Below are 24,417 nucleotides of genomic sequence, written 5' to 3'. Positions count from 1 at the left end.
TGGCCCTCAAAAGGGCTCAATTTTTGAAGTGTGGTTATCCTTTTGCAGTGATTTCCACTTTGCTCTGGGCCAGAAAGGTTTTTTTCCCTATGTCTCTGGCCTTTGTTAGAATTGGAGAGTTGAGAAGCCTGATGTGAGGAACGAAGTTCTCAGCCTCTCAAGGGGAAATTCCTTTAATTTTGGAATTTCTGCCGTAAAGTTTGCTTAAAGGCTTGGCCCTTACCACCCTGAAAGTTCAAATAGCAACTCTTGCTTGTTATAGAGGGCGAGTCAATGGCAGGCCATTGTTTTCTCATCCAGTTCTTGAATGGTTCCCACCTTTCATCTACTGCATGGTCTTGCCTTGCGGCTACTTATCTTGAAAGCAGTCTTTTCTTGTGGCAATCTGTTCAGCACGTTGGATTTCCGAGCTGCATGATCTTCTTGTCGTGGGCCGTTTCAGTATGTGACTTCCTTTCTTTTGCCGATAATGATTTCAGGAGTCTCAGTTGGATCAACTCCTTTTCCCTGTCTTTTCTCTGCCCATGCTAGACAGGAATAGTACTGTGCATGAGTATCCTCTTTTGCAGGCCTTGAATGGCAAGCAGCATCTGATGAAAAACTTGACAATTTCTAAATCTTTCAGGAAGTAGGATGAGCTATTTGTGATCCATGGTGGAGGTAAACAAGAGGAATTGTCAACATGGGCAACTGTAGCCCGTTGATAAAAGGATGTCATCATGGCCGCCTGAGTGGTTGCCAAGATTTCTTTCTCTAAGCGACTTAGAGCATATTCCACTAGAGCTCAGGCAATATCGTGGCTGGAGCCTTGGTTATTGTCTCCAGCCAAGTTTTCTCGAGCAAGCGATGTGGTCTTACATAGAAACATAGAAATGACGGCAGAAGAAGACCAAATGGATCCATCTAGTCTGCCCAGCAAGCTTCCACACTTATTTTTTTCTCATACTTATCTGTTATTCTTGGCCCTTATTAGTAACTTTTTGGTTCTAGTTACATTCCACCCCCACCATTGATGTAGAGAGCAATGCTGGAGCTGCATCTAAGTGAAGTTCAGGCTTAATTGATTCGGGGTAGTAACCGCCATAACAAGCAAGCTATACCCATGCTTATTTGTTTACCCAGACTATGCAATTCAGTCCTTGTTGGTTGTTGTCTGAATATAAATCCTCTTTTCTTCATTCACCCCTGCCGTTGAAGCAGTGAGCTGAGCTGGATATGTATTCCAAGTGAAGTATCAGGCTTATTTGGTTTGAGGTAGTAACCACTGCAACAAGCAAGCTACTCCCCCGCTTTTTTGTGAATGCAAATCCTTTTTTTCCACATTTCCTCTTGCCGTTGAAGCATAGAGCAATGTTGGAGTTGCATTAACCATGTGTATGTTTATTGAATAAGGGTATTAATCACCAGGTAGTAGCTGTCGTTCCCTCAAGCCCCCCTATGCTTCTTCTCTTCATTCACATCCTCTAGACTTTATGGATCCACAGTGTTTATCCCATGTCCCTTTGAAATCCTTCACAGTTTTGGTTTTCACCACTTCCTCCGGAAGGGCGTTCCAGCCATCCACCACCCTCTCCGTGAAGAAATACTTCCTGACATTGGTTCTGAGTCTTCCTCCCTGGAGTTTTAAATCATGACCTTGCATACTTTCCCAAGCGGTGGTAACTGGACCATGGGCAGCCTCCCACTCTGTTTGGGAGTAGTTTTGGTACATCCCACTTGTGGGGATTAGCCTGCCTGAGTGCAGAAAAATGAGAAATTACTAATTACCTGATAATTTCCTTTCCTCTAATAAAGGCAGAACAATCCTCGACCTGCCCTCAGATGCCGATTTTTGCCTTTTGTTCGCCCTTTAGGTGCGAATGTTGTTCCTGCTATTTGTTGGAGGACTGGTAAGTGTCTTAATCGGTCCCTAAGTTTAGTGAATGTTAATTCTTTTGTCTGAGCTCAGTGTTTCCTATTAGTTGGGAAAATGAGTGATTGATTGTTAATAGTCATGTTCAGTTATTCAGTTTTCCACAATTTAGCTTTCCGGAGAATACTGGTGGGCTGATGTTGGGGCAAGGCTATATGTCTAAGTTGTCAGCTTTTACTCTGTCTCCATCTGCTGGTAGAGATGTACAACCCACTTATTTATTTATTTAAATCTTTTTTTTATACCAACGTTCGTTTGCACATCATATCGGTTTACGGTGAAACAGCTTAATGAAGTTTTGGTATGAGAATAGGAAAATTAGGAAATTACATTTTAACATTTTAAGAAAAATTACAACATTTCAGGGTAGATAAGTTACAGGTACAGAGTGCGAGCAATACAACAAAACTGCATTTTATATATATGGTGTCTTAACATAGGGAAAAGCCTGAGAGAAACTTTGTACAAGGATTATTAAATTATGAAGTCTGGATTTGGGTGCTTGATTGTTTGGAGTGAGAGGGAGCTATGGAAAGACCATTGTGAATCGCCAGGTTTTCAATTTTTTTTTTAAGTTTTGTGTGTTGGATTCTAGTCTTAAGTCTGGCGGCATTGAGTTCCAGATGGTGGGGGTGGCAAGTGAAAGGGTTCGTTCTCTGGTGGAGATGAAGTGTGTTAGTTTGGGTGATAGTATGGGTATGGTTCCGTTGTTAGCGGATCTGGTGGCTCTTTTTGGGGTTTGGAAGTGTAGTGAGGCGTTTAACCAGTGAACGTTTTGATTGTGTAGGGTCTTGTGTATTATGGTTAGAATCTTGAAAAGAATTCTAAAGTGGATTGGGAGCCAGTGGAGGTCTCTTACAATTGGTGTGATTATGATCATTTCTACATGTATTTGTGAGGACTCTGGCGGTGGCGTTTTGTAGCATTTGGAGGGGTTTGAGAGTTGAGGCAGGGAGACCTAGTAGTATGGTGTTGCAGTAGTCAATCTTAGAGAAGATTATTGCTTGAAGGACGGTTTGGAAGTTGTTTTGGTGAAGGAGAGGGTCTTAGTTTTTTTAGAATGTGCAGTTTATAGTAACAGTCTTTCATGGTTGTGTTTATGAATTTTTTTAGGCTCAATTCGCTGTCTGGGATAACGACTAGGTCTCTTATGTCTTGTGCGATAGGGTGTTTGGGATGGAAGGCGTGGATGTTGGTTAGGGTCTTTTCGTTTAGTTTGTGGCATATTATTAGGAGTTCAGTTTTGGAGATATTTAGGGCAAGATTCAGTTGAGTGAGTAGTGGTTGATAGCCGTGAGATAGGTATCCCATAGTTGGAGGTATTTGGGAATGGATTCAGTGATGGGTATTAGATTTTGGATGTCATCTGCATAGATGAAGTGTGTGAGTCCTAGGTCGGATAGAAGTTTGCATATGGGCAGCATATAGATATTGAAGAGTGAAGATAATGAGGAACATTGGGGTACGCTGCGGGTAAGTTTGATAGGTTCGGTTCATTGTTGCCTATTTTGACCTTGTATTGTCTGTTTTCTAGATAAGATTGGAACCAGAGTAGGGCAGTGCCTGTTATGCCAATTTCGATGAGTCTGTCGATAAGGATTTTGTGACTGATGGTGTCAAATGCTGCTGAGATGTCCAGCATTGCTAGAATATAGGATTGGCCCTTGTCTATTCCTTTAAGAACAGTGTCTGTGAGGGATATTAGTAGTGTTTCCGTGCTGAAGAATTTGTGAAAACCGAATTGCGATTGGTATAGGATGTTGTGTTTTTCTAGGTGTTCAGTTAGTTGGGTGTAACTACTTTTTCAAGTAGTTTAGCTAAGAAGGGGAGAATGGCTATTGGTCTGAAGTTGGCTGGTTCGGCAGGGTTTAGATGGGTTTTTTGTTTTTTTTTTTGAATTTGACAATTTTTATTCAGTTTAAGATTGAGAACACTTGGCAACAGAATAAACATACATCAAAAACGTAATAGTCAAGCCATCCAATTACTAAATATAATGCCGACCCCTTCGGCAACCCCTGAGACCCGATGGACTTCCCCCCCCCACCCTTCCCCCCCCCCGACAGAATGGCTTATAAAACTGGACTGTCCAACAGATCACCAAACACACTATTTGAGAGCGGTATACATAGCCAACCATAGGCTTATGCACAGGTACAAAACAGCATTTAACTAAGGTACAGAGCATCAGGCGCAGAATACAGGAAATATAGCAAAACACTTATACACCACAGGAAGCTATCCAGAACTAGACTTGCATGGGGAACCCCCGTATAGTATTCAAAGACCGATATACGTTCAATGGATACCCAAGGCAGCAGCAACAGGTTTCCAGGCAGCTAAAAATGAGGGAAGACGTTGATGTCTGGAGGCAGTTAAATGGGCTAGACGATAGTAAAGGTGAAGTTTCACCTTAATCTCTGAGAGGGATGGGATGTTCCCTGTCTTCCATTGAGTCGCTATAAGGCTTCGAGCAGCTGCAAACACCTGGGCACAGACACGATGATATTTCTTTGGGACAGTGTCAGGGAAGACCTGTAGCAACGCTACGGTAACTTCGGGCCGTAAATCTATATCCAGCAAGCCACCCAGCCACGTAAAAAGCTCCTGCCAGAGAGGCACCAACTTAGGACAATGCCACCATATATGCATATACGTGCCCACTGCGCCACAAGCGCGCCAGCACCCCTCATCTACTTGGGGGTAACATTTATGTAATTTATCGGGGGTAAGATACCACCTATATATCATTTTATAGCAGTTTTCCTGGATTGCGGCCGAGACGGAGCACTGGCCAGCCAATTTCAAAAGGGCACTCCACGTGTTGATCCCCAACTGGAGTTGTATATCCGCCTCCCATTGTCTAACAAAGGTGCACTGCTCAATGCCCCGTTGAAAAAATAGTTGATAAATCTTAGAAATAACGCCCTTAAGATGGTCACTGCATATAAAGTAGGACTCCAAGATAGACCTACCTGGGCGAAGAAGATTCCCCCTTTGCAACGAATGGATAAAGTGGGCGATTTGGGCATGGGCAAGAAAACTGAGAGGGGGTATATTATATTTAAGCGCCAACTGTTCCATGGGGAGTAAAGATCCCTGTGATAGAAAATGCCCAATAGTGAAAAACCCCTTTTCCTTCCAACAATGGAACTGAGGCGACTCTCTACCAGGGGGGAAGCTAGTATTGAAAGCCAGGGAAGATTGGTAAAAATATTTAAAGTCCCCTAGGAGGTGTTTACGCGTCAGCCCCCAGACACGCAACGTGGTCTCTAGAGCCCAGGGAATACAGTGTACAGGGCTCCAGACAGCACGTGGTAGCCAAGGCATAGCCCGGATCGCCATCTGTCCCACCATTGCTTGCTCTAATGATACCCATTGTTTAGGGGAAGCAGTGCGGTGGGCGTCTAGTAGGGCCCTGAGTTGTGCAGCATAATAATAATACGTCAAATTGGGGACACCCATACCTCCCTGCTGCTTGGGTAGAAAAAGGAGATTACGAGAAAATCGGGGGGGTCGCCTGCGCCAGATAAAGTCAAAAATCTTGCGTTGCCACTGGTGAAGGGTACGCACCGGAAGGTATACCGGGAGCGAGGAAAACAGGTATAGAAATTTCGGTAATATACTCATTTTTGCAATAGCAATTCTGCCCAACCAAGAATAGGAACCGCGGTTCCAACGGCTCATGTTAATAGTAATTGTGTCCACCAATGGTAAGTAATTCAAGCGGTATAAGTCGGGGATGAAGGGCGATATTCGCACCCCCAAGTATTTAATATGGGATTTGGCCCATTTGAAGGAGAAATGACCCTTGATCTGCTGCACAGCCTCCGGAGGTAAATTAATATTCAACAACTCGGATTTGTCAAGATTGACTCGAAGTCCGGACACAGCACTATAGGCATCCAGCTCCTGCTTAACCCCACCAAGGGACGACAGGGGATCAGTCAGAAACAGCAACACATCGTCCGCAAATAACGACAATTTGTACCTGTGGCCACCCAACTCCACTCCTTTAATTAGCTGAGATTCACGAATCTTAATGGTGAGGGGCTCCAGATACAAGGCAAATAGTAAAGGTGACAAAGGGCACCCCTGACGAGTACCCCTACCGATACTAAAGGCAGGGCCGTACCCATTGTTTACCTTGACTCTCGCTTGAGGATGATCATACAACTTTTGTATCCATTGTAGGAAGTGAGGGCCAAACGCCATATGTTGTAAGGTAGCGAATAAAAAGGGCCAGTGGACCAGGTCGAAGGCCTTCTCAGCGTCTAATGAAAGCAAGACTGCAGGCGTTTGGGTTGTTTGGGCCCACCACACCAAGTCCAATACCTTACGGATATTGTCCGCCGCCATACGATGAGGCACAAATCCCACCTGGTCACTATGTATAAGTGTGGGGAGAAATTTATTCAAACGAAGAGCCAGGATACGCGCTAGAATCTTAAGGTCGACATTTATGAGGGATATTGGTCTATATGAGGCGCATTGTGTGGGGTCACGCCCTGGTTTGGGTAAGATTGTGATACCGGCCACATTGGCCTGAGATGTGATGGTACCCTCCGCTCGCAGGCTATTAAAAAAATGGGCCATTGGGCCTGCTATAACCGCAGCGCATTTCTTATAGTAAGTGCCCGAGAGGCCGTCTAACCCTGGTGCCTTCCCCGGTTTAAGGTGCTTTATAACTGCTACTATCTCAGTTTCCAGAATGGGAGCGTCCAAGGCTTGCAATTGAGACGGAGTAAGGCTGGGGAGAGACACCCCTTGTAAATACCTGACAATACTGTCCGGGCAGATTTGATCATCCGCTAGATATAATTGGCCATAAAATTTAGAAAATGCCGCCCGTATCTCCTTAGAGTCTGTCAGCATAGTACCCTGCCCTCCTTTAATTTTGGAAATATTGTGACTAGCCATTTTAGCTTTCAGGCTGCGGGCCAACATTCTACCTGCTTTATCCCCTCCTTCATAATATGCTTGTTTAGTAATTTCCAAAGCATAGAGCAACTGGGCGTTATCTAATTTATGTAATTCAGACTTAGCAGCTACTAATTTTTGATAACAGCGGCCGGATAGGGTTCTCATATGTTCCCTAGAAAGGGTTCGGATGGTGCACAGGAGATCTTCCCGGGCCTTCTGTCTACGACGTTTACATGCCGCAGCCCTAGAGATGAGCAGACCTCGGGCAACAGCCTTGGAACAGTCCCACACAATACCCGGATTAAGGTCAGGGTTGTCATTAAGCTTAAAATATTCAGAAAGCTGCAATTCCAAGGTCTGTACAAAAGAGGCATCCTGCAGCAGAGATTCATTTAATCTCCAGAAACTTTCACCTTTATCGCCATCACTCACATCTAAATCTAAAATCACCGGGGCATGGTCAGACCAGGATATAGCATCCAGGTCAGCTTTTCGTACTCTGTTACCCAATTGCTTGTCCACTAGAAAAAAGTCGATTCTGGAGTAACTGTCATGTGGATGTGAGTAAAAGGAGTAAGACCGAGATTGAGGATGGCGAACCCGCCAGATGTCCACAAGGGACCAGTCAGCTATTAAATTTTTAAGTTGTTTGCGTAAGGACTGAGGGGTGTGGGAGTGTACTGAGGAAGAATCAACGCCCTGCTGCAAGGTGAGATTAAAATCACCGCCCAAGATAATAGAACCCTCGGCATGAGTGAGAAGCAAGTTTTGAATGTCCGTCAGAAAAGGACCCCGGGCCTGATTGGGAGCATAAACATTGATTAGAGTATATACCTGCATACCCAACTTGAGTTTCAGTAAAAGATAGCGCCCTTGAGGATCCGCCACATGGGTAATATATTCATGCACCAGGGAAGCTGAGAGTAGAATCCCCGTCCCTGTGTATTTGGCGCCCCCGCTGCACCCCGCGTGATAGACATGGGGGAAGTTTTTCATCCGCAGAAGATGCCCATGCCTAGGCTGTAAATGTGTCTCCTGTACATACACGATATCAGCCTTTTGGTGCTGTAATTCTCGCCTAAGCAGGAAACGCTTCCTATACGTGTTAAGTCCCTTAACATTAAGGGAAACTATCCGGACCATAATACAAGTGGGATAAGTCCTGCAATCGAGTAGTGATGCTCTGAGGTACCATATAGTAGGATGGGTGTCGCCATTGTAAGAAAAAAGGGTACACCTACGCCCATCCCCGCCCCCGCTACATGGTGAACTGTAAGGCCCATCCTGATAGTAAATGATAATCTGTCACGTGTGGGTGTGTCATGAAGAGTATCCGCCATCTGCTTCCACGGACCTCCAACCCCAGGGGGTACAATGAACAGCACCGGCGGCCCCACGCCAGCCCCCCCTCCCCCAAGCCCCTTGCAACAGGTATTAGCTAACAAGAAAAAAACAGCATATAACAAATTCAACAAACCCTCTGGGTCAATGCCTCCTAGAGGCATAGATAAAGTAAAACGCGCCAAATGTATAGTAAATGGCAATATGCCACCGGTCAAACCCTGGCACCGGTGACAGAAAAAAGGCACATCAGAACACCGGTACTGCAGCCAGACAGTTACACCAGCTCCAAGTCATTCAAAGAACAGGCAGCAGGCAAACAGTCATCCTTGGTCAGCTTGAGGCCGAGTTATCGGAGTGGTCTGTCGCCGCAGGCGTCCCCGGCCTGTACCCGGCCTACGCCATCTTGGTGTGGCATCCATACGAGATTGCTTAGGAGCAGGAGCTTCGACGGCGAATGAGTGGACGAGGTCCGCTTCTCGAAAGGAGGATACTGCGTCTGCCATGGTCTTGATCCTGTAAGAAATCCCCTTGTGCTGGAATATAAGTGCGAAGGGAAAAGCCCACCGGTAACGTATCTCCGCCTGACGAAGTGCTGCTGTGGCTTCACGCAGCAAAAATCGTTTTTGTAAGGTTGAGGGGGCCAGGTCATTATAAAAAGCCAAAGGACATTCCTGCCACTTCCAACCAGGGTGAGAGCGCGCCAAAGTAAACACTTCCTCTTTTTGTTGGAAGTTAAGAAATTTGAGCACAATATCTCGCGGCTGATTGTCCCTTCTTTGCCCCATCGCGCGATGTGCATGTTCCAGCACTATCAGTGGGTCTGGCTGCACTTCGCTCTCAGGAGGTCTGTGTTCCACAATTATTGCTTTGCAAATGGCCGCCGCTGTTTGCATACAGTCTTGATAAGGCTCAGTCTCTGGCACCCCGCGAATGCGGAGGTTAGAACGGTGGGCCCTGTTCTCAAGGTCCTCAATTTTATCCTGCATCGCGTCCATGCTGGTTTCTACCTGCCGTGAGTGGCTAGTAAGGGACTCCAGAGTAGCACTGTGAGTATCAATTCGTATGTCCATATCATCCACGCGGTGTCCCAGGGAATTAAAATCTTCCCTCATCTCTGCCATACTGGCTAATAAATCTGCTTTGTGGGTCTTGAGGTCCATGCGAATCTCGCAGAACCAAGACCTAATTTCCGCCCACGTGGGTATATCGGGATGCAGACCTCCCACAGCCCGGCTCACCGCTTCGTCGATATCGAGGTCCGGGGCGGACGCCATCTCCAAGTCTTCCCGCGGCTGCGGGGCCTGCTCGCTGTCGTCATCCAGCGGTAAATCGTCTGCAAGTTTGCTGAAGGAGAACCGCTTTAGGTTGGCGGTTTTTTTCTTCGTGGCCATCTGCACGGCTGGCTCAGCAATGTCTGTGGCGTGTTTTCAGCGGCAAAGAGACCCGGGAGTCCGCAAATATTAAGCAACTTTAGGGCTTGTAAGAGGGAGCTCGGCAATCACACGGCCATTTCGTAGCGCTGCTCACTAGCGCCCCCCAGATGGGTTTTTTTTTTTAAAGATAGGTTTAACCATGGCTTGCTTTATTGCAGCTGGGACATTTCCATGTGTTAGGGATGTGTTGATAATATCAGATAGGGGTTTGGCTACTATGTTTGGTATAGATTTTAGGTATTTAATCGGGATTGCATCGGCGGGGTGCGTTGCAGGATTTATTTTTTTTTATATAATTTTTTCAATTTCTGAGGAGGAAGTGGTTTCGAAAGCATCTAAGATGGCATCAGGGTTTTTTGGAAGGACGATTTTGTTTGTGTTGGTTGCTGGAAATTTAGCCATTATGTTTGTGATTTTATCATTGAAGAAGTGGGCGAGGTCGTTACATTTGGCTTTGGATTCTTTGTCAGATATAACTGGGGGGGGACGTCTTAGTCAGGTTGGCTACATATGAAAAGAGGGCTTTGTCGTTGAATTGGAAGTCATGAATTTTCTTACTGTAAAAATCTCGTTTGGTTTTAAGGATAGTAGTTCTATAATTATGCAAAGAGAATTTGTATGTGATCAGTAGACTGGGGGTGGGGTTGTTAATCCATTTCTTTTCTACGTTCCTTAAGGAGCGTTTTAATTTTTTTAATTCGGTGGTGTACATGATTGTTTTTATGTGACGGGTTTACTTCTTTGGTTATTAGGGAACAGTATTTGTTAGCTATGGTGTTTGTGATGTTGTTCCATGTTGAGAGGGCAGAGTCTGTATTAGTAAGGTCTAGTTCATTCAGTGTGTCTGGAAGAGATTCGATCAGGTCGTCTATGTTACAGGCTTTTCTGAATTATATTGTGGAGTTGTGATTAGGGGGAGAGATGGGCGTTTTGTTTATGGAGAGGTTTGCTTTTATCGTTGCGTGGTCAGACCATGGGACGAGTACAAGAAAGTGTTTCTGAATGTTATATGAATGAATTTCTGAAAATTAAATCTAGGGAGTGTCCTGCTTTGTGTGTGGGGGAGTTTATGATTTGTTTGAAACCCATGGCATTAAATATGGTCAGGAGGGCTTCACAGTTGGTGGTTAAGGGAAAAGAGTCAATGTGTAAATTGAAGTCGCCTAGGATGATGGTTGGGATGTCCATGTCGATGGTTTCAGTGATAAATTTGATTAGGAGGAGGCATTGCTTTCGAGCAGTCCTGGGGGGGGGAGTATACTAGACAGACTTGGAGATGGGTGGATTTGAAAAAGCCTATTTCAAATCGTGGTGGAGGGTGAATGGTCTGCTGCACAAGTCTGAGTTCTTTCTTTGTTGCTTGAAGTAGTCCACCTCCTCTTCTGTTGTTCCTCGGAATGGAGATGATGTCATAGAGGTGAGTTGGTAGTTGGTTTTTGAATACTATGTCCGTTTGTTTGAACCATGTTTCGGTGATGGTGCATATGTCTGGTTTTTGGTCTAGTAGGATGTCGTTTAGGATTAGGATCTTTTTTTTTTTTTTTACTAGAGATTGGGCATTGAATAGCATTAGAGAGAAGGCTGTGAGGCCAAGTAGCTAGGTTAGAGGTGATATCATGATTGGGATAAATGATCTTGGGTGAGCAGTGGGATTTCTGATGAGGGGTTTTCTGAAGTAGTGGGTTTGTCTTTTGATCTTTGGTATGAGGTGTACTTCCATGTTTGATGGGGGTATGCTGCTGTTGTGTGTGGGGTGATGCAGGGTGAGGGTAATTGGGGGCTGGAAGCTTTGTAGGTTGGAGCACTAGGAGGCACAGGTGTGGTGGGATTTGGTGAAGATTCAAAAGTTAGAATGCCGCTAAGAGGGGCGGAGTTGTTTGATGGGGGAGGGTGCAGTCTAATATGCTTGGGGGGGTTGTGAAGGGGTTGTCAGGGGTTGGAGGCTGTAGAGGGGCGGCAGAATGCAGTGGCTGAGGAGGCTCTGAAGAGGTGGCGAAAAAGGTGTTGCTTACGGTTTTTAGTCCTGTGGTTGCTGGAGGGTGTTGAGGTCAGGAGATGTGTTTGAGTTCAGCTTCCTGTTCAGGTCATTTGGGTAAAGTGTGGTGGGTATTGCACAAAGGGGCGCACCAAGAGGCATGTCCCTTTGGTTGCGCCTCTTCGGTGCGCGGCGCCGAAGGCCCGCACCTGTTTTTAAAACCCCTTCGGCACCGCTGATGTCATCCGAGGGGCGGTTCTTAGCCGAGAAGGGGGACGGCGTGCGGATGTACCTTGAGGGCTGTAGGAGGGTCGCGTGTGACTCTTTGGCCCCGGTGGGTCGGCACCAATCGTGCAGAGCCTTCGGTGCCGGCATCGGAGTGGAGAAAAAGGAAGAGACTGGCTTGCCTTCATTAGAGGAAAAGAAAGAATCAAGTAAGTAGTGATTTCTTCTTTATAAGGACTAGTCTAGTAGGAGGATGAGGAAAATGAGATTTGTACTTACCTGTTAATTTCCTTTCCTTGAGACCTGCTAGACAAGTCCAAAACCTGCATGGGAAATAGAGGGCTGCCATTAGAGTTTGCTCTAAATATATACGCTCTTACTCTCTCTCTCACCTCTCTACCCCATTCTGGGATAGTCTTAGTCTCCCTCTGTAGACTAAATTTTTCTCTAGTTGAGGACTGTTCCTTGAGGCTCTGGACTGGGTAATACTTCTATTACTCTGATAGAAGAGTACTGGTAATTGCCTGAGGCCATACATCCCTTATTGCCAGAGATGATGTAATGGGAAAAGGAGTGTCCTCTGTCTCTGGCAGCTGAGGAATGGGAAATCCCATGTGTAAGGACTGGTCTAGCAGGACTCAAGGAAAGGATATTAAAAGGTAAGAACAAATTGTACTATCTATCCCTCTGTTGATATTTCTTCCTCAAAATTTCAAATCTAGAGAGCTTATTCTTCCATAGCTGACCCATACAGTTAAGTCCCAGCTTTTCCCAATGCCTAAAATCACCTGAAGTAATCCCTGGGGCGAAAGCCTTGTACCCAACTGGAGAAAGAAAAGAATAATCCCTCTTTCCAATTAAACAGGATTTTTAAATATCCCAAATGTGCATATTTCTTAGTGTCCAGTCAGATGAATCCAGAACAAGTGGGTTATGCACCTCTTCCAGCAGTTGGAGATGGAGCAAACTGATGCCCTGCAGTGACAGCCTGCTGTATTCTCCATCTCCAGCAGTTGGTGGACATGCATTTCCCACTGGAGATTGCTTCGATTTGTAAAGGAGAAATAAAAAAAATTAATTCGCTCTGCTCTCCTGTGGTGATACCAAATGGACCCTCCCCCAGTTGAGAATTCCTGAGGTGATTTCCATGGTCCCTCAGAGGTGTGCCTTGGTCTGGTAGCTGGTTTTCAGCTGGCGTAGACTTAGCTGTTTAAACAGCTGAAAGGCAGCGGGTGCAGAAAGCCGAGCCTGGCGGTGACGGCACATACCCTCTCCCACTGCAGCCGGAGACTCTCTGTACTAAGCCAGGGAAGACTGAGCTCAGATAAGTTTTAAAATAAAATAATAAAAATACAGAGACAGAGAAGGAGGTTTTTTTTGCGTAGGGCTTTCTCCTTCCTCTGGTCTCTGTGCTCTGTGTGCCATTCCGATGTTTGTTCTGCTCCGTGGTAGGTTGAGGGACTTGGGCAGCCTGACAGGTTGAGCAACCTTCGTAGGCTAGGCCCTGCTCTGAGGCTTTTTTTGCTGTGCGATGCATGGTAGGCCTCACTGATGTTTTGTATGCTTTCTTTAGGCTGCCCGCTACAGGATTGTCGGTTCAATGTACGTGCCTAGCTATGCATCCAAGTTGTACGTCCAGTTTTTAGACACTTAGGTGGGCTGTCTGTGCGTCCAAGTTAAGCGGTGCTTTAAGTGGCCGTTCGCTTACCTGTTGCACGCAAGTTGAGTTTTACTGCACCTATCCTAGGGACACCTAGGCATTGGGATGCCTAGGTATGAGGCGCCTAAGTGTTGGGCGCCTAATTTTTGGATGCCTAAGGTGGACGGCTTTAATTTTTGGACATCATTCCCATCCAACTAGAACATCAACACTTTTTCTGTGGTTCGCAGTTCTGGGATGCCATTTTTAATTTCGAGCACTGCCCTTTGGTCTGGCCACCGCTCCCAGGACATTTTCCAAGGTAATGGTAGTAGTTGCAACAAAGTTGAGAGGATGGGATCCTAGTACACCCGTATTTGGACGACTGGCTGAAACTGAGAGGCCAAATAGTATTTTTTATGTTAGGGACTCCTGGCCCTACCCAAATCTTGTTTTGGTACTGAACTGATCAAGCAATCTGTGAGTGCCTACATTTCCAAATAAAACTGAACAATTTTTACTGTTTTGCATCTCTTATAGAGCATAGTTTCTTCCTATGTTTTTCATAATTTTAATATAATCAAATTTTGTATCTTATTACAGGATTGCACTGTATTTTCTGAAATATTGTATTTGTTTTCAGATTAAACTTGGCCACAGATCAGAAGCTAAGGATGGTACGTATTTAATGAACATTAACAGACCTTGGTTAGCTGTTAATTCTTCAGAGTTTTATTTTTGTCATGGATGGAAAATTGCCATAGTTACTTTTGGCTGGCATTGGAGGTAACTGTATACAAACTAGAATGAATTATTCTACCATTGTGTGCAGCAGAAGATCGATTAAACAGTTAATTAGCCTTATAGGTGTGACTTTCATAATGATAAAAAGCAAGAAATGAGTTGGGCATGTGGCCTCCAAGAATTTTGATATGTGAGTAAAATGGACATCCTCCTGCATCATTTTTCAGTTCCAGGCATTCAGGAATGGAGAGAAAGATCATACGTTATTTCATAGGAGTCAATCCACCCCCAGTGTTTTGGGGCCGAGGCAAATAACTTCAGATATTCAGTTTTGCCAATGGCAGCTGTCATGAAAGGGAATATTCGGGAGCAATATGATCAAAAAATATTCGAAACATAGAAACATGACAGCAGAAAAAGACCATTTGGACCATCTAGTTTGCCCAACTGTCCAGTTTATGAAGCCCTTTCAATTCCCATTACTCCCTCAGAGATCCCCTATATTTATCCCATGCTTTCTTGAATTCAGATACCGTTTTTGTCTCTGCCACCTCCATTGGGAGGCTGTTCCATGCATCCACTATTCTCTCTGTAAAGAAATATTTCTTAACATTACTCCTGAGTCTACCCCCTTTCATCCTCATCCCATGACCCTTTGTTCTAGAGCCTCCTTTCCATTGAAAAAGGCTCACTTCCTGTGCATGAAAACGTTTGAGATATTTAAATGTCTCTCAACATATCTCCCCTATCTCACTTTTCCTCTATGGTATACATGTTTAGATCTTTAAGTCTATTCCCATATGCTTTAGAATGAAGAACACTGACCGTTTTAGTAGTCACCCTCTGGACTGACTCCAACCAGTTTATATCCTATATATACACAGTATTCCAAATGAGATCTCACCAGAGACCTATACAGGGATAATATCACTGTTCTGTCCCCAGCAGTGGGTACATGTTTGTATCTGTCTATATTGTAGTTTAACTGTGTTTAGTGCAGTCCTCCCTTCTGAGGATTCTTAATACTGAAGCACTGTTTGTAACCTATGATAAAAATCTGTGAGCCTTTGTCTTTAAGAGGCCCCCCCCTCCCACTTTCTCTCACCTTCGGGAGAGCTTGAATCCTATGCAACCTAACTTAAGTTTTCCAGGGTGCCTTATAGGTTAAAAGGACTGCCTTTCATGCTCCCCCTGTGTTACATGGTTCTTAGGCTCGCTGCCATTGGACCCTGTTCCCTGCCTTTAGCTTGTGGAGGCGTTTCATTTGGCAGCTCTCGACAAGAGTCACTTGCTCCAAGCTTGCCTCTGACTAACGCTGCGCTCTGTGTTACCCCCTGAAATGGATTGGGTTTCACCTTCCCTCTTATTGCCATCTTCTATGGATAAGTCAGCCTCATATTCCCCTCATCCTTCCCGCCTCTACAATAATTAACTCCTGCAACACAAGAAACTCCCTTCTCCTGTCAAACTCCCTTCTCCTTTCTCCTGTCATAATTCAAGTTACCAAAGATTCTTGCCTGGGGCTTACGTCTGAAGTGCAACAATTGTAAGTAAGTTTACTTGTACAATAAACAATTTCAGACTTACAGCATCTTTGTTATGAGGACTGATTGGGGGGAAAGTTTAATTGCCTGGATAATAAACATGTATGTTTATGTGAGCCAGAACAATCACCTTCTTCTTTCTGTTGACCATTTCTTTCCCTGGGTAGTCAAGCATCTTTCTGGCTTATGCTGTTTTGGCCATCTTAAAATCATTAGATACAATCATCCCCAGATCCCACTTTTCTTTTGTGCTTAGAATAATTTCTCCTTCAAAATTGTACTTCTTCCTTGGGTTTTTGCATCCTAAATGCATTATTTTGTACTTTTTAGCATTAAATCTTATAGCTGCCAATCTCTAGACCAGTGGTTTTTAACCTTTTTTCTATCAGGACACACCTGAGAGATGATGCTCACATACATGATACATTGAACATACGACATCATGGGATTTAATTTACGTAAATCTTTTTTATTGTTTTTTCAAATAATCACTTATACAAATAAACATTTCAAATATGACATTTGAAATACAATTTCCTCATTTCAACATATTAGAATGAACAGAAAAGAAAAAATTATTTCAAGATAAACAAATAATCTTTATGTTGAAATACCATCATTATAAATTGAAATTTTTCATCAGGAGTATGAATATAACATCTGAGAATCATTAGGGAGGATAAATGGAGATAATTAACCTTAATATAATTTACTAGGGATCTGGTACACTACCACAGTATATAATTATAATTGCCTGACACCTAGGTTGCTACTGGGGAGGAGGTGATTGGCTCTCTAGCCACAATGAATTGGGTCAGTTGTTCCACCAAGGTGAAACTAAAGGACTCATTTCCTCTTTTAATTGTACATCTACAAGGGTATTTCAAAAGAAAGGAAAACCCCAAAGATATAACTCTAGGTTTTAATGTCAAAAATTCTCTTCGTCTACTACGAGTAGTTGCTGCTAGATCCGGAAAAATTTTAACATCTTGTCCCATATATGAAGTCGGAAACTTTTGAAAGTAACTCTTCATTAATTTGGTAATATCCCCTGTAGTTACAAATAATACTATTAGGGTATTTCTATCGAGGACCTGTAAAGTTGAATCTTCCAGAAAACCAGTGAGGTTTTCTGGAATAGTCACAATCGGATCCGAAGATCTCTTCTTTACAAAGAAACACGAGTTCACAGATGGGATATCATTTTCAGAAAATCCAAGTATCTCAGACATAAATCTCTTTAAGGAAATAAACACTGCTTCGCCTACAATTTTGGGGAAATTAACAATCCTTACATTTAGTTGTCTAGCATTATTTTCAAGATATTCTAAACGTTTGGAACATATTAAATGATCTCTAATCAACTTATTTTTCACTAACTGTACCACTTCTATATTTCTTTCTATTTCATCAACTCTAGTAGTAAGTCCAAATACTTGATTTTGTGTAGTGGATACTTGTTGTTGTAGATTAGAAGAAACATTATCAATTTTTCCTTCCAACCTGTTCACCGTGGCATTCAAGCCACTCACCAAATCCCAAATGGCTCCCAATGTAACCGTCTCAGGCCTAGGTGGTAATGGCTGTACATCCACAGGTTTATCGGATTGAGGAGATCGTTGTTGTGGACCTTCCAACGAAGTTGAGGGCTCCCCTATATCAGGAGGAAACTCCTCAACTTCTTTCAATTCCGATATCAAGGCGGGGCTTGCTCCCTCAGTTGCAGTCTTTTGTTCCACCTCATCGGTGGGCAAAGATGCAGCTCCTCCGCCTGCACCCCGTTGGAAGGGAGACGGACGGTAGACAGGACTGAGGGAAGCCTCTTCCTGGGAGGTCGCTTGTTCTCATTCCAAGAGGCCTCCAAAGGTTTCATCGGCAACCTCCTTCTTATACTGTGTCATAAAGCGGTCTATCTCTAGTTGTAAAAGGGGGGGTAGGGGTTCTGGGGGAAACACCCTCACCTTCCCCTTTCTCTTCGCAGGCATAATAACTCTTAAGAATTGCAAAACTCCAACCAGTGATCAACATGCTTTAAAGGTACCTGTTTTCCTATGTTCTCAGTGATGACGTCCAGAGCAAAACGCCTCTTCCCTCTATTCCGTCCTATTCTGGACAAAGCCTTGGGTGCGCACGGCTTTGGTGGCGTGCCGGCGGCGGTGTTGCGCCGCTGCCGCGGCGATTTAGTAGCATGCGGCACCTCCCACTCGCTGACGTCCGACTGGGGCAGGGAGCTGTTCCGGTCTGGAGGGGGCCCAGCGATTTGGCTTCCAACTTCCCAAACGCCGCTGCGGCGATTTAGTAGCACGCGGCACCTCCCACTCGCTGACGTCCGACTGGGGCAGGGAGCTGTTCCGGTCTGGAGGGGGCCCAGCGATCTGGCTTCCCGGGACTTAATTTAAGCATATGCTCTGCACCCTAACAGCAGGTGCAGAGCACAACTAAGACATTTCCCTGTACAACTTGCCATACAAAAAAGATATTCTGATTCTGGTGTCATCTTAATAACAGCATCACAAACTCCCTCCACTACCAGGTGCATTGTAAAATAATATAAACAAATCCCACTCTGTATACGTCTATCAAACCTGCCATACCTCAGCAGCACTAACTCCAAGAAATGAAACAGCAGTAGCCCTACCCATGAAGAGGCAGCAATTCACCACCAGTGCAATATAATATGGAGAAAATACAACAAATAAGGCTGATACAAACATCTAGTAAAGTGCCTCATCTCAGTCGCAATCATACAGAACACAGACAGACCTGCCTTCAGCAAATATAGAATAAAAGACTACAAATTACAAATGTGGAAACAAAACTTGGAATGGAAACCCCAAGACCACCACCTGCATGCAGTGCAAAACTGGAGACTAGAAACAAAAATATATTTCCTCCTACACTAAGCAAAGTTCAAAGAGAGAAGAAATGCTTATTCTCAAAACTGACATAGTGGAGGAGGAAATGATGTCATCAAACAACATGAACGTCTAGTCCTGTTTCTCTTCCTCCCCTGCAGCAATTTTGAAGCATTTCCCCCAGCTAGCTCGGATCTATACTCTGCGAACTAGTGCATCTGAAGTACAGAAAGTGGGTGGTCATGGCCAGCAAAATAAAACCAGATGATCTCACCCAATATTCCTTTTATACTACTGGATCCCGCTATGCAGCCCTGGGCAGGGAATCAGCCGGGCCTAAAGACGAGGAGCAGTTGGATCCAAAAACATTAGAAATGCAGACTCGTGATACTACCATGGATTCACTCACCAAACAGGACTTTGATAAATGGTTTGCGGAAATAAAATGTGATATCCGCTCCTTGAAAGAAGATGTAAACGCAAATATGGAAGGCCTCCGCCAGGAAAGGAGAAATTTAGGCCGCCGCGTGGAAGACACGGAGGGGATTATGGAAGGAAAGGTCCTGAGAGTTGCGGCGATCTCCACTGATGTAGCTGACCTACAGCGCCAGCAAGAAGAAATGCAACTAAAGATAGAAGATCTCGAGAATCGGTCTTGAAGATCTAACATTAGGATCAGGGGCCTGCTGGAGCTCCCTGATTGCAATAACGCAATGGAGGTCACCTGGAAAATTTGTACAGCAGTTTTGGCATCGGACCCGGAGAAGGGGGGGACACAGCGGCGCACCGAGGTGGTAGTAGAGAGAGCTCATCATGCCCTGGTGGCTGCTCCACGCAATGCCCCTAAGGATATAATCGCATGTCTCCACAGTTATCTCATTAAGGAAGATCTATTGCGCTGTGCCCGTTGGGTTTCCCCCTTCAGCTGGGTAGAACATGAACTGCAAATATATAGCTATCTGGCCCTGGCTATGCTTCACCGCCGGAGAGAGGTACAACCCCTGACTGCGCTACTTCGAAGTGAGGGTATCCGATATCGCTGGGTCTTTCCCTGGAACCTAGCTTTTACCTTAAAAGGCTCAACATCTCAAGTGCAGTCTGTGGCAGAGGCACTTCCTATCCTGCAGGCAGCAGTGTCGACATATCGAAAATGGACAAACCACCACTGAAAAATACTGTCCTACCTCAACCCCAATGGCAGCGGGTGGGAAAGGGCGGCCTGTGCCTTACCAGGAACATCGCAGGCCCCGACAACGCCGACAAGGATGCGCCATCTTGAAATCTGAGACCCCGGATGTGTGATGGAGACGAGCGGCCACGTGGTCATCTAACCTCTGCGTTCTGGTACACAGCCAGGGTGACCTACCGCTGGGCCCGGACTGAACTTTAAACATCCGGAGGGGTGTTGCTCATAGGCATCAGCCGGACTCTCAGGTTTTTTTTTTTTTGCTGGTTTTACGGTTCTATGTGGGTTTAGTTTATACGACCTGTAGTTTTTAAAGTTCATTAAGGTTTTGCTATGTACTCAATATCGGGGGAGTGGGGGAGGGATTGCGAGCACTTGGCATAAAGCTATAGCTATCTAGATAAAGAGGGGCGTTCGGGTGCGATCAGACGGGCTGCGGGGGAGGAAATAGGGCTATTCCTCCCAGGTTAGGGGCTCACTATCCTGGTGAGCGGTTTGACGGAGGGGGAGGGGGCTATGGGAGAGAAGGGCAGGTGTGGGGGGCAGGGGGGGATTGTAATGATGTCTGATTGGTTTCTGCATAATAAAGGTACCCACTGTAGATGCTGGAGGCAATGGGGGTGGACGTATACAAGATGGGGCATAGGGAGTGACCTCGGCAATATGTATACACTATGGGGCAACATGAGAGCAAGCCATGGATATCCTAACGGTTGATCTTCAATGTATTTTGTTAAATGTCAAAGGCCTGAACTCTCTGTTCAAAAGACAGTTGCTTATAAAAGAGCTTACACCACTATCTGCAGCAATAGCATTTGTACAAGAAACCCATCTCAGTCGTCGAGATGAGCATGTAATGGCGACATGGCGTTATCCACTTCAATTTTATGCCCCTGCTACGATCCAAAGGCGGTTTAGCGGGGGAGGAATCCTCTTTACGCATAATTTGGCAGTACAAGTCCACGATAATTATTGCGACGCTCAGGGTCGTTTTCTTATCCTGAGGGTCACTATACACTATAGATAAATGGTGTTGGTGAATATTTATTGCTGGCCCTCACTGCAAATGGAAACATTGGGAGCGGTGGCTCAGCAATTAGCTCATTTCCCTGGGCATAATATAGTTATAGCGGGAGACTTTAACGTGGCATTGTCACCTGACCTAGATACCTCTGCGCGATCCTCTCAAGGGACTGGGAGGGTGAGAGGAGCCCTGTAACGTTTCATGGCCACAATCCAAGAGGTTGATATTTGGCGGCTTTTTTTTCCCTATAGTAGGAACTATTCTTTCTATTCGCACCCACACAATTCTTATACCAGAATTGATTACTTTCTCATTTCCAAGGATTTAGTGGGGGAGACGTCTCAGGTGGACATAGAACCAATCACATGGTCGGACCATGCTCCTATCTGCTGGTTGTCAATGCAGCCACAGGATACTGGGCGGAAATTTTGGAGACTAAACGAATCCCTACTGCAAGAGCCCCACATGCAGGACCGGATAACAGAGGTGATAGAAGAGTATTTTTCTCTAAATAGTGTAGATGGGGCCTCACCCATATCCATCTGGGAGGGAATGAAAGTGGTTTTAAGGGGACATCTTATTAGCATAGCCACCTACCATAAAAAGCAAAAAAGGGCTCGAAGGGCGACTTTAATGCAGGAATTGTGAGATTTGGAATGGAGACATAAACAATACCCAGGGTCCTTTCCCATTAGATTAGTAGCCCAAAAAAGAGAAGCCATTGCAGCATTGGACACGGCTGAAATAGCTTTTTCTCTGGATCTTCTCAAGCAGAGATACTATGAATTTGGGGACAAAATCAGCAGGCTTTTAGCCAGATGACTTCAGAAGAAAAGAATGAAAGGGTTGATCTGTCGCATTAAACATGGCAGGCACCATGCTTTTACAACAGCCAGAGATAAGAACGAGATTTCAGGAGTATTATGAGGAGCTGTATAGGCCGGAGATGTCCCCATCCAATGAGGACATTCTCGCCTATTTAGTAACCATCCCCTTACTGGAGCTATCCAATGCTGACCAGGCCAACGTGGAAAAACCAATATCCCCCTTTGAAGTTGATTGGGCAATTAAGGACTTAAAATCTGGAAAATCCACCGGATTGGATAGGTTCACACCCCTCTTTTACAAAAAATATAGAACTCAATTACGGGGTCCCTTAGCAGCTAGGTTTAATAAGCTACGTGAGGGGGCTCTACTCCTCCCGTACAGGAATGTCGCGGGTATTACTATCATACCCAAAGAGGGGAAAGACCCTATAAGTTGTGCCTCATATAGGCCTATTTCTCTCATCAATATTGACTTGAAAATTTTGGCTAAAATTTTAGCGCTTCAAGTGCGAGGTGTGATAGGGCAACTCATGCATGCGGACCAAGCTGGCTTTATGCCTGGAAGAGTCACATTGGATAATATAAGGAAAATAATTGATTTAATATATATTGCTAACTCCAACCGCACTCCCATGGTGTTTATGACACTGGATGCTGAGAAAGCGTTTGATAGGGTCTCCTGGCCCTATCTATTTGCAGTTTTGAATAAAATGGGACTTGGAGGCTCATTCGCCGTTTGGATACAGGTGTTATATAGTGATCCCCTTGCTTGTATAAAAATAAGTCATAGCTATATGGCACCATTCCCGATACGGCGGGGTACCAGACAGGGCTGCCCGCTATTCCCACTTCTTTTTCTTATCAGTCTGGAACCACTAGCGGAAGTGATTTGAAGAGCTGGGGATATACATGGGCTCCGATGTGGAGGACAACAGCATAAGATCACTCTTTATGCTGGTGATGTTATTTTCTCTCTCTCCAAACCTATGGTTTCTCTGCCATGGGTGATGTCAAAGATAGAACAATATGGCGAGGTTTCGGGGTTTAAGATCAACCTTGATAAATCTGAGATTCTCCCAGTGCATTTTAATGACAGGCTTTTGTGGGTGGGTAAGCAAGAATTTCCATTCAGGTGGTCGCCTGGTCCAGTAAGATACTTGGGGGTCAACTTAAGTTTGGATCCTTCTCAATTAATACAACAGAACTATAGACCTCTAATCCGCTTCTTGATGGGAGAACTAGATAAGTGGGAATGGTTACCTTTTTCCTAGTTTGGTGCAATGGGAATGAGATCTGGGCACACAGTGGGGTAGGGATAGGTGGGAGGAGTGCTTTAGGACAATGGGACTGTTCTCGATGTCTGTGTCAATGATGGAAAACCATTACAAACATTTATATAGATGGCACTACGCCCCTGCGAGAGTGGCAAAGTGGCTTCCCGGCCGGTCCCCTCTCTGTTGGAGGAAGTGTTCCCAGGTCGGAGCGTTTAGGCATATGTGGTGGCAATGCCCCAAAATACAGGGGTTCTGGAGTACCTGCCAACAAATAGCGGAAGGAGTGTGGGGGTTCCAGATTCCTATGAGGGCTGAATATTGGCTACTAGGGCTCTCATCTCCAGAAGCAGAGGATGATAGAACTCAGAAAATGATAATATTTCTCATGACCGCTGCTAGATTACTGATTGCTGCCCAGTGGAAACTTTCAGACCCGCCGTCCGTAAAACAGCTATACATTAAACTGCGACAAATACATTACATGGAGAAGTTAACAGTCCTTAGACTGGACACCCTACCTAAATTTTATAGGATGTGGTCCCCACTGATTCGCTACATAATACGGATGGAAGGGCCCACTTGAGCCCAGCATTTTGGGAAGTAGAGTGGGTGGATGATGGGGCGGCGGAGCCATCCTGAGCCTTTTGGTGCGACCACATCCATTTCAGGGGCAACAGCAAAGGGTGATCAACTTGGGACGGAAACCATTAACAAACGTACGGAAATAAAAGGGGGGGTGGGAAGGGGGGAGCGGGGAGCGATGGAAACAGTGGGATATGATGGTTCATTTCACCAGTCATATAGACAGGCACGGTCTAACAGCTACCTCATACTGGTTATTGCAATCTAGAATATCTTTGGTATTCATAACAATGGTATTTTTATGCTGTATTAAAAGAATGAAATTATTGTTCGCAGCTGAATTCCTGTATTATTCTGGACAAATTTAGTTATCGTGCTTTCTATACTATTCAATAAAAGTTTTAAATAATAAAAAAACCCCTGATATAGTATGGTCCTTGTACCCAGTCACTCTCCTCCATGCCCCCATCACCCCTCACTTCTCCCAGCTACTCAATCATCCCTTCACAGGCTCATATCCCTGTCCAACATTCCTGACACCCCCACCCCACATCCTTTACCCCATGCTCCCTCTCTCCCCTGTTTAACTTTCTCCCCTTCCCTACCCAGAATACTTCTGACCACCTCTTCCCTACCCTTTCCTGCTCAGCATACCCCGCTCCCCCCTCCCTAACCCATCTCTCCACGTCCATCTCTCTTCCCTGCCCAGCAGCCCCTAACCCCTCCCTCCTCCACTTCTTCCTACCCAGCAACCCCAACCCCCTTTCTCCCACCCCTGACTCCCTCTTTCCCCATGCCTTCCTACCCAGCAGACTCTTGAACTCCTATCTTCCCACACCTTCCTGCCCCCTCCTCCTGGCTCCCAATCAGCTGAAAAGATTTGTCCAATCCAGAGTCTCCCTCCCTCTTTATCAGCAGCAGATGAGGGCA

At 45.1% G+C, this 24,417-nt stretch overlaps 1 protein-coding gene across 1 annotated transcript in view; it reads left to right on the top strand.

Annotated features, from left to right (window-relative positions):
* CDK7 (cyclin dependent kinase 7) overlaps positions 1-24,417 on the top strand; it is a 268,354-nt gene that overhangs the window by 18,528 nt on the left and 225,409 nt on the right. The window contains exon 3 of the mRNA XM_029575717.1: positions 14,095-14,128. Within this exon, the coding sequence (XP_029431577.1) occupies positions 14,095-14,128 (34 nt within the window). The remainder of the gene's footprint in view (positions 1-14,094; positions 14,129-24,417) is intronic.

This window comes from Rhinatrema bivittatum, chromosome 1 (assembly GCF_901001135.1).
Source record: "Rhinatrema bivittatum chromosome 1, aRhiBiv1.1, whole genome shotgun sequence".
Classification (NCBI taxonomy): Eukaryota; Metazoa; Chordata; class Amphibia; order Gymnophiona; family Rhinatrematidae; genus Rhinatrema; species Rhinatrema bivittatum.
The sequence above is the reverse complement of the archived record's forward strand: the minus strand, read 5'-3'. Positions and strand labels throughout refer to the sequence as shown.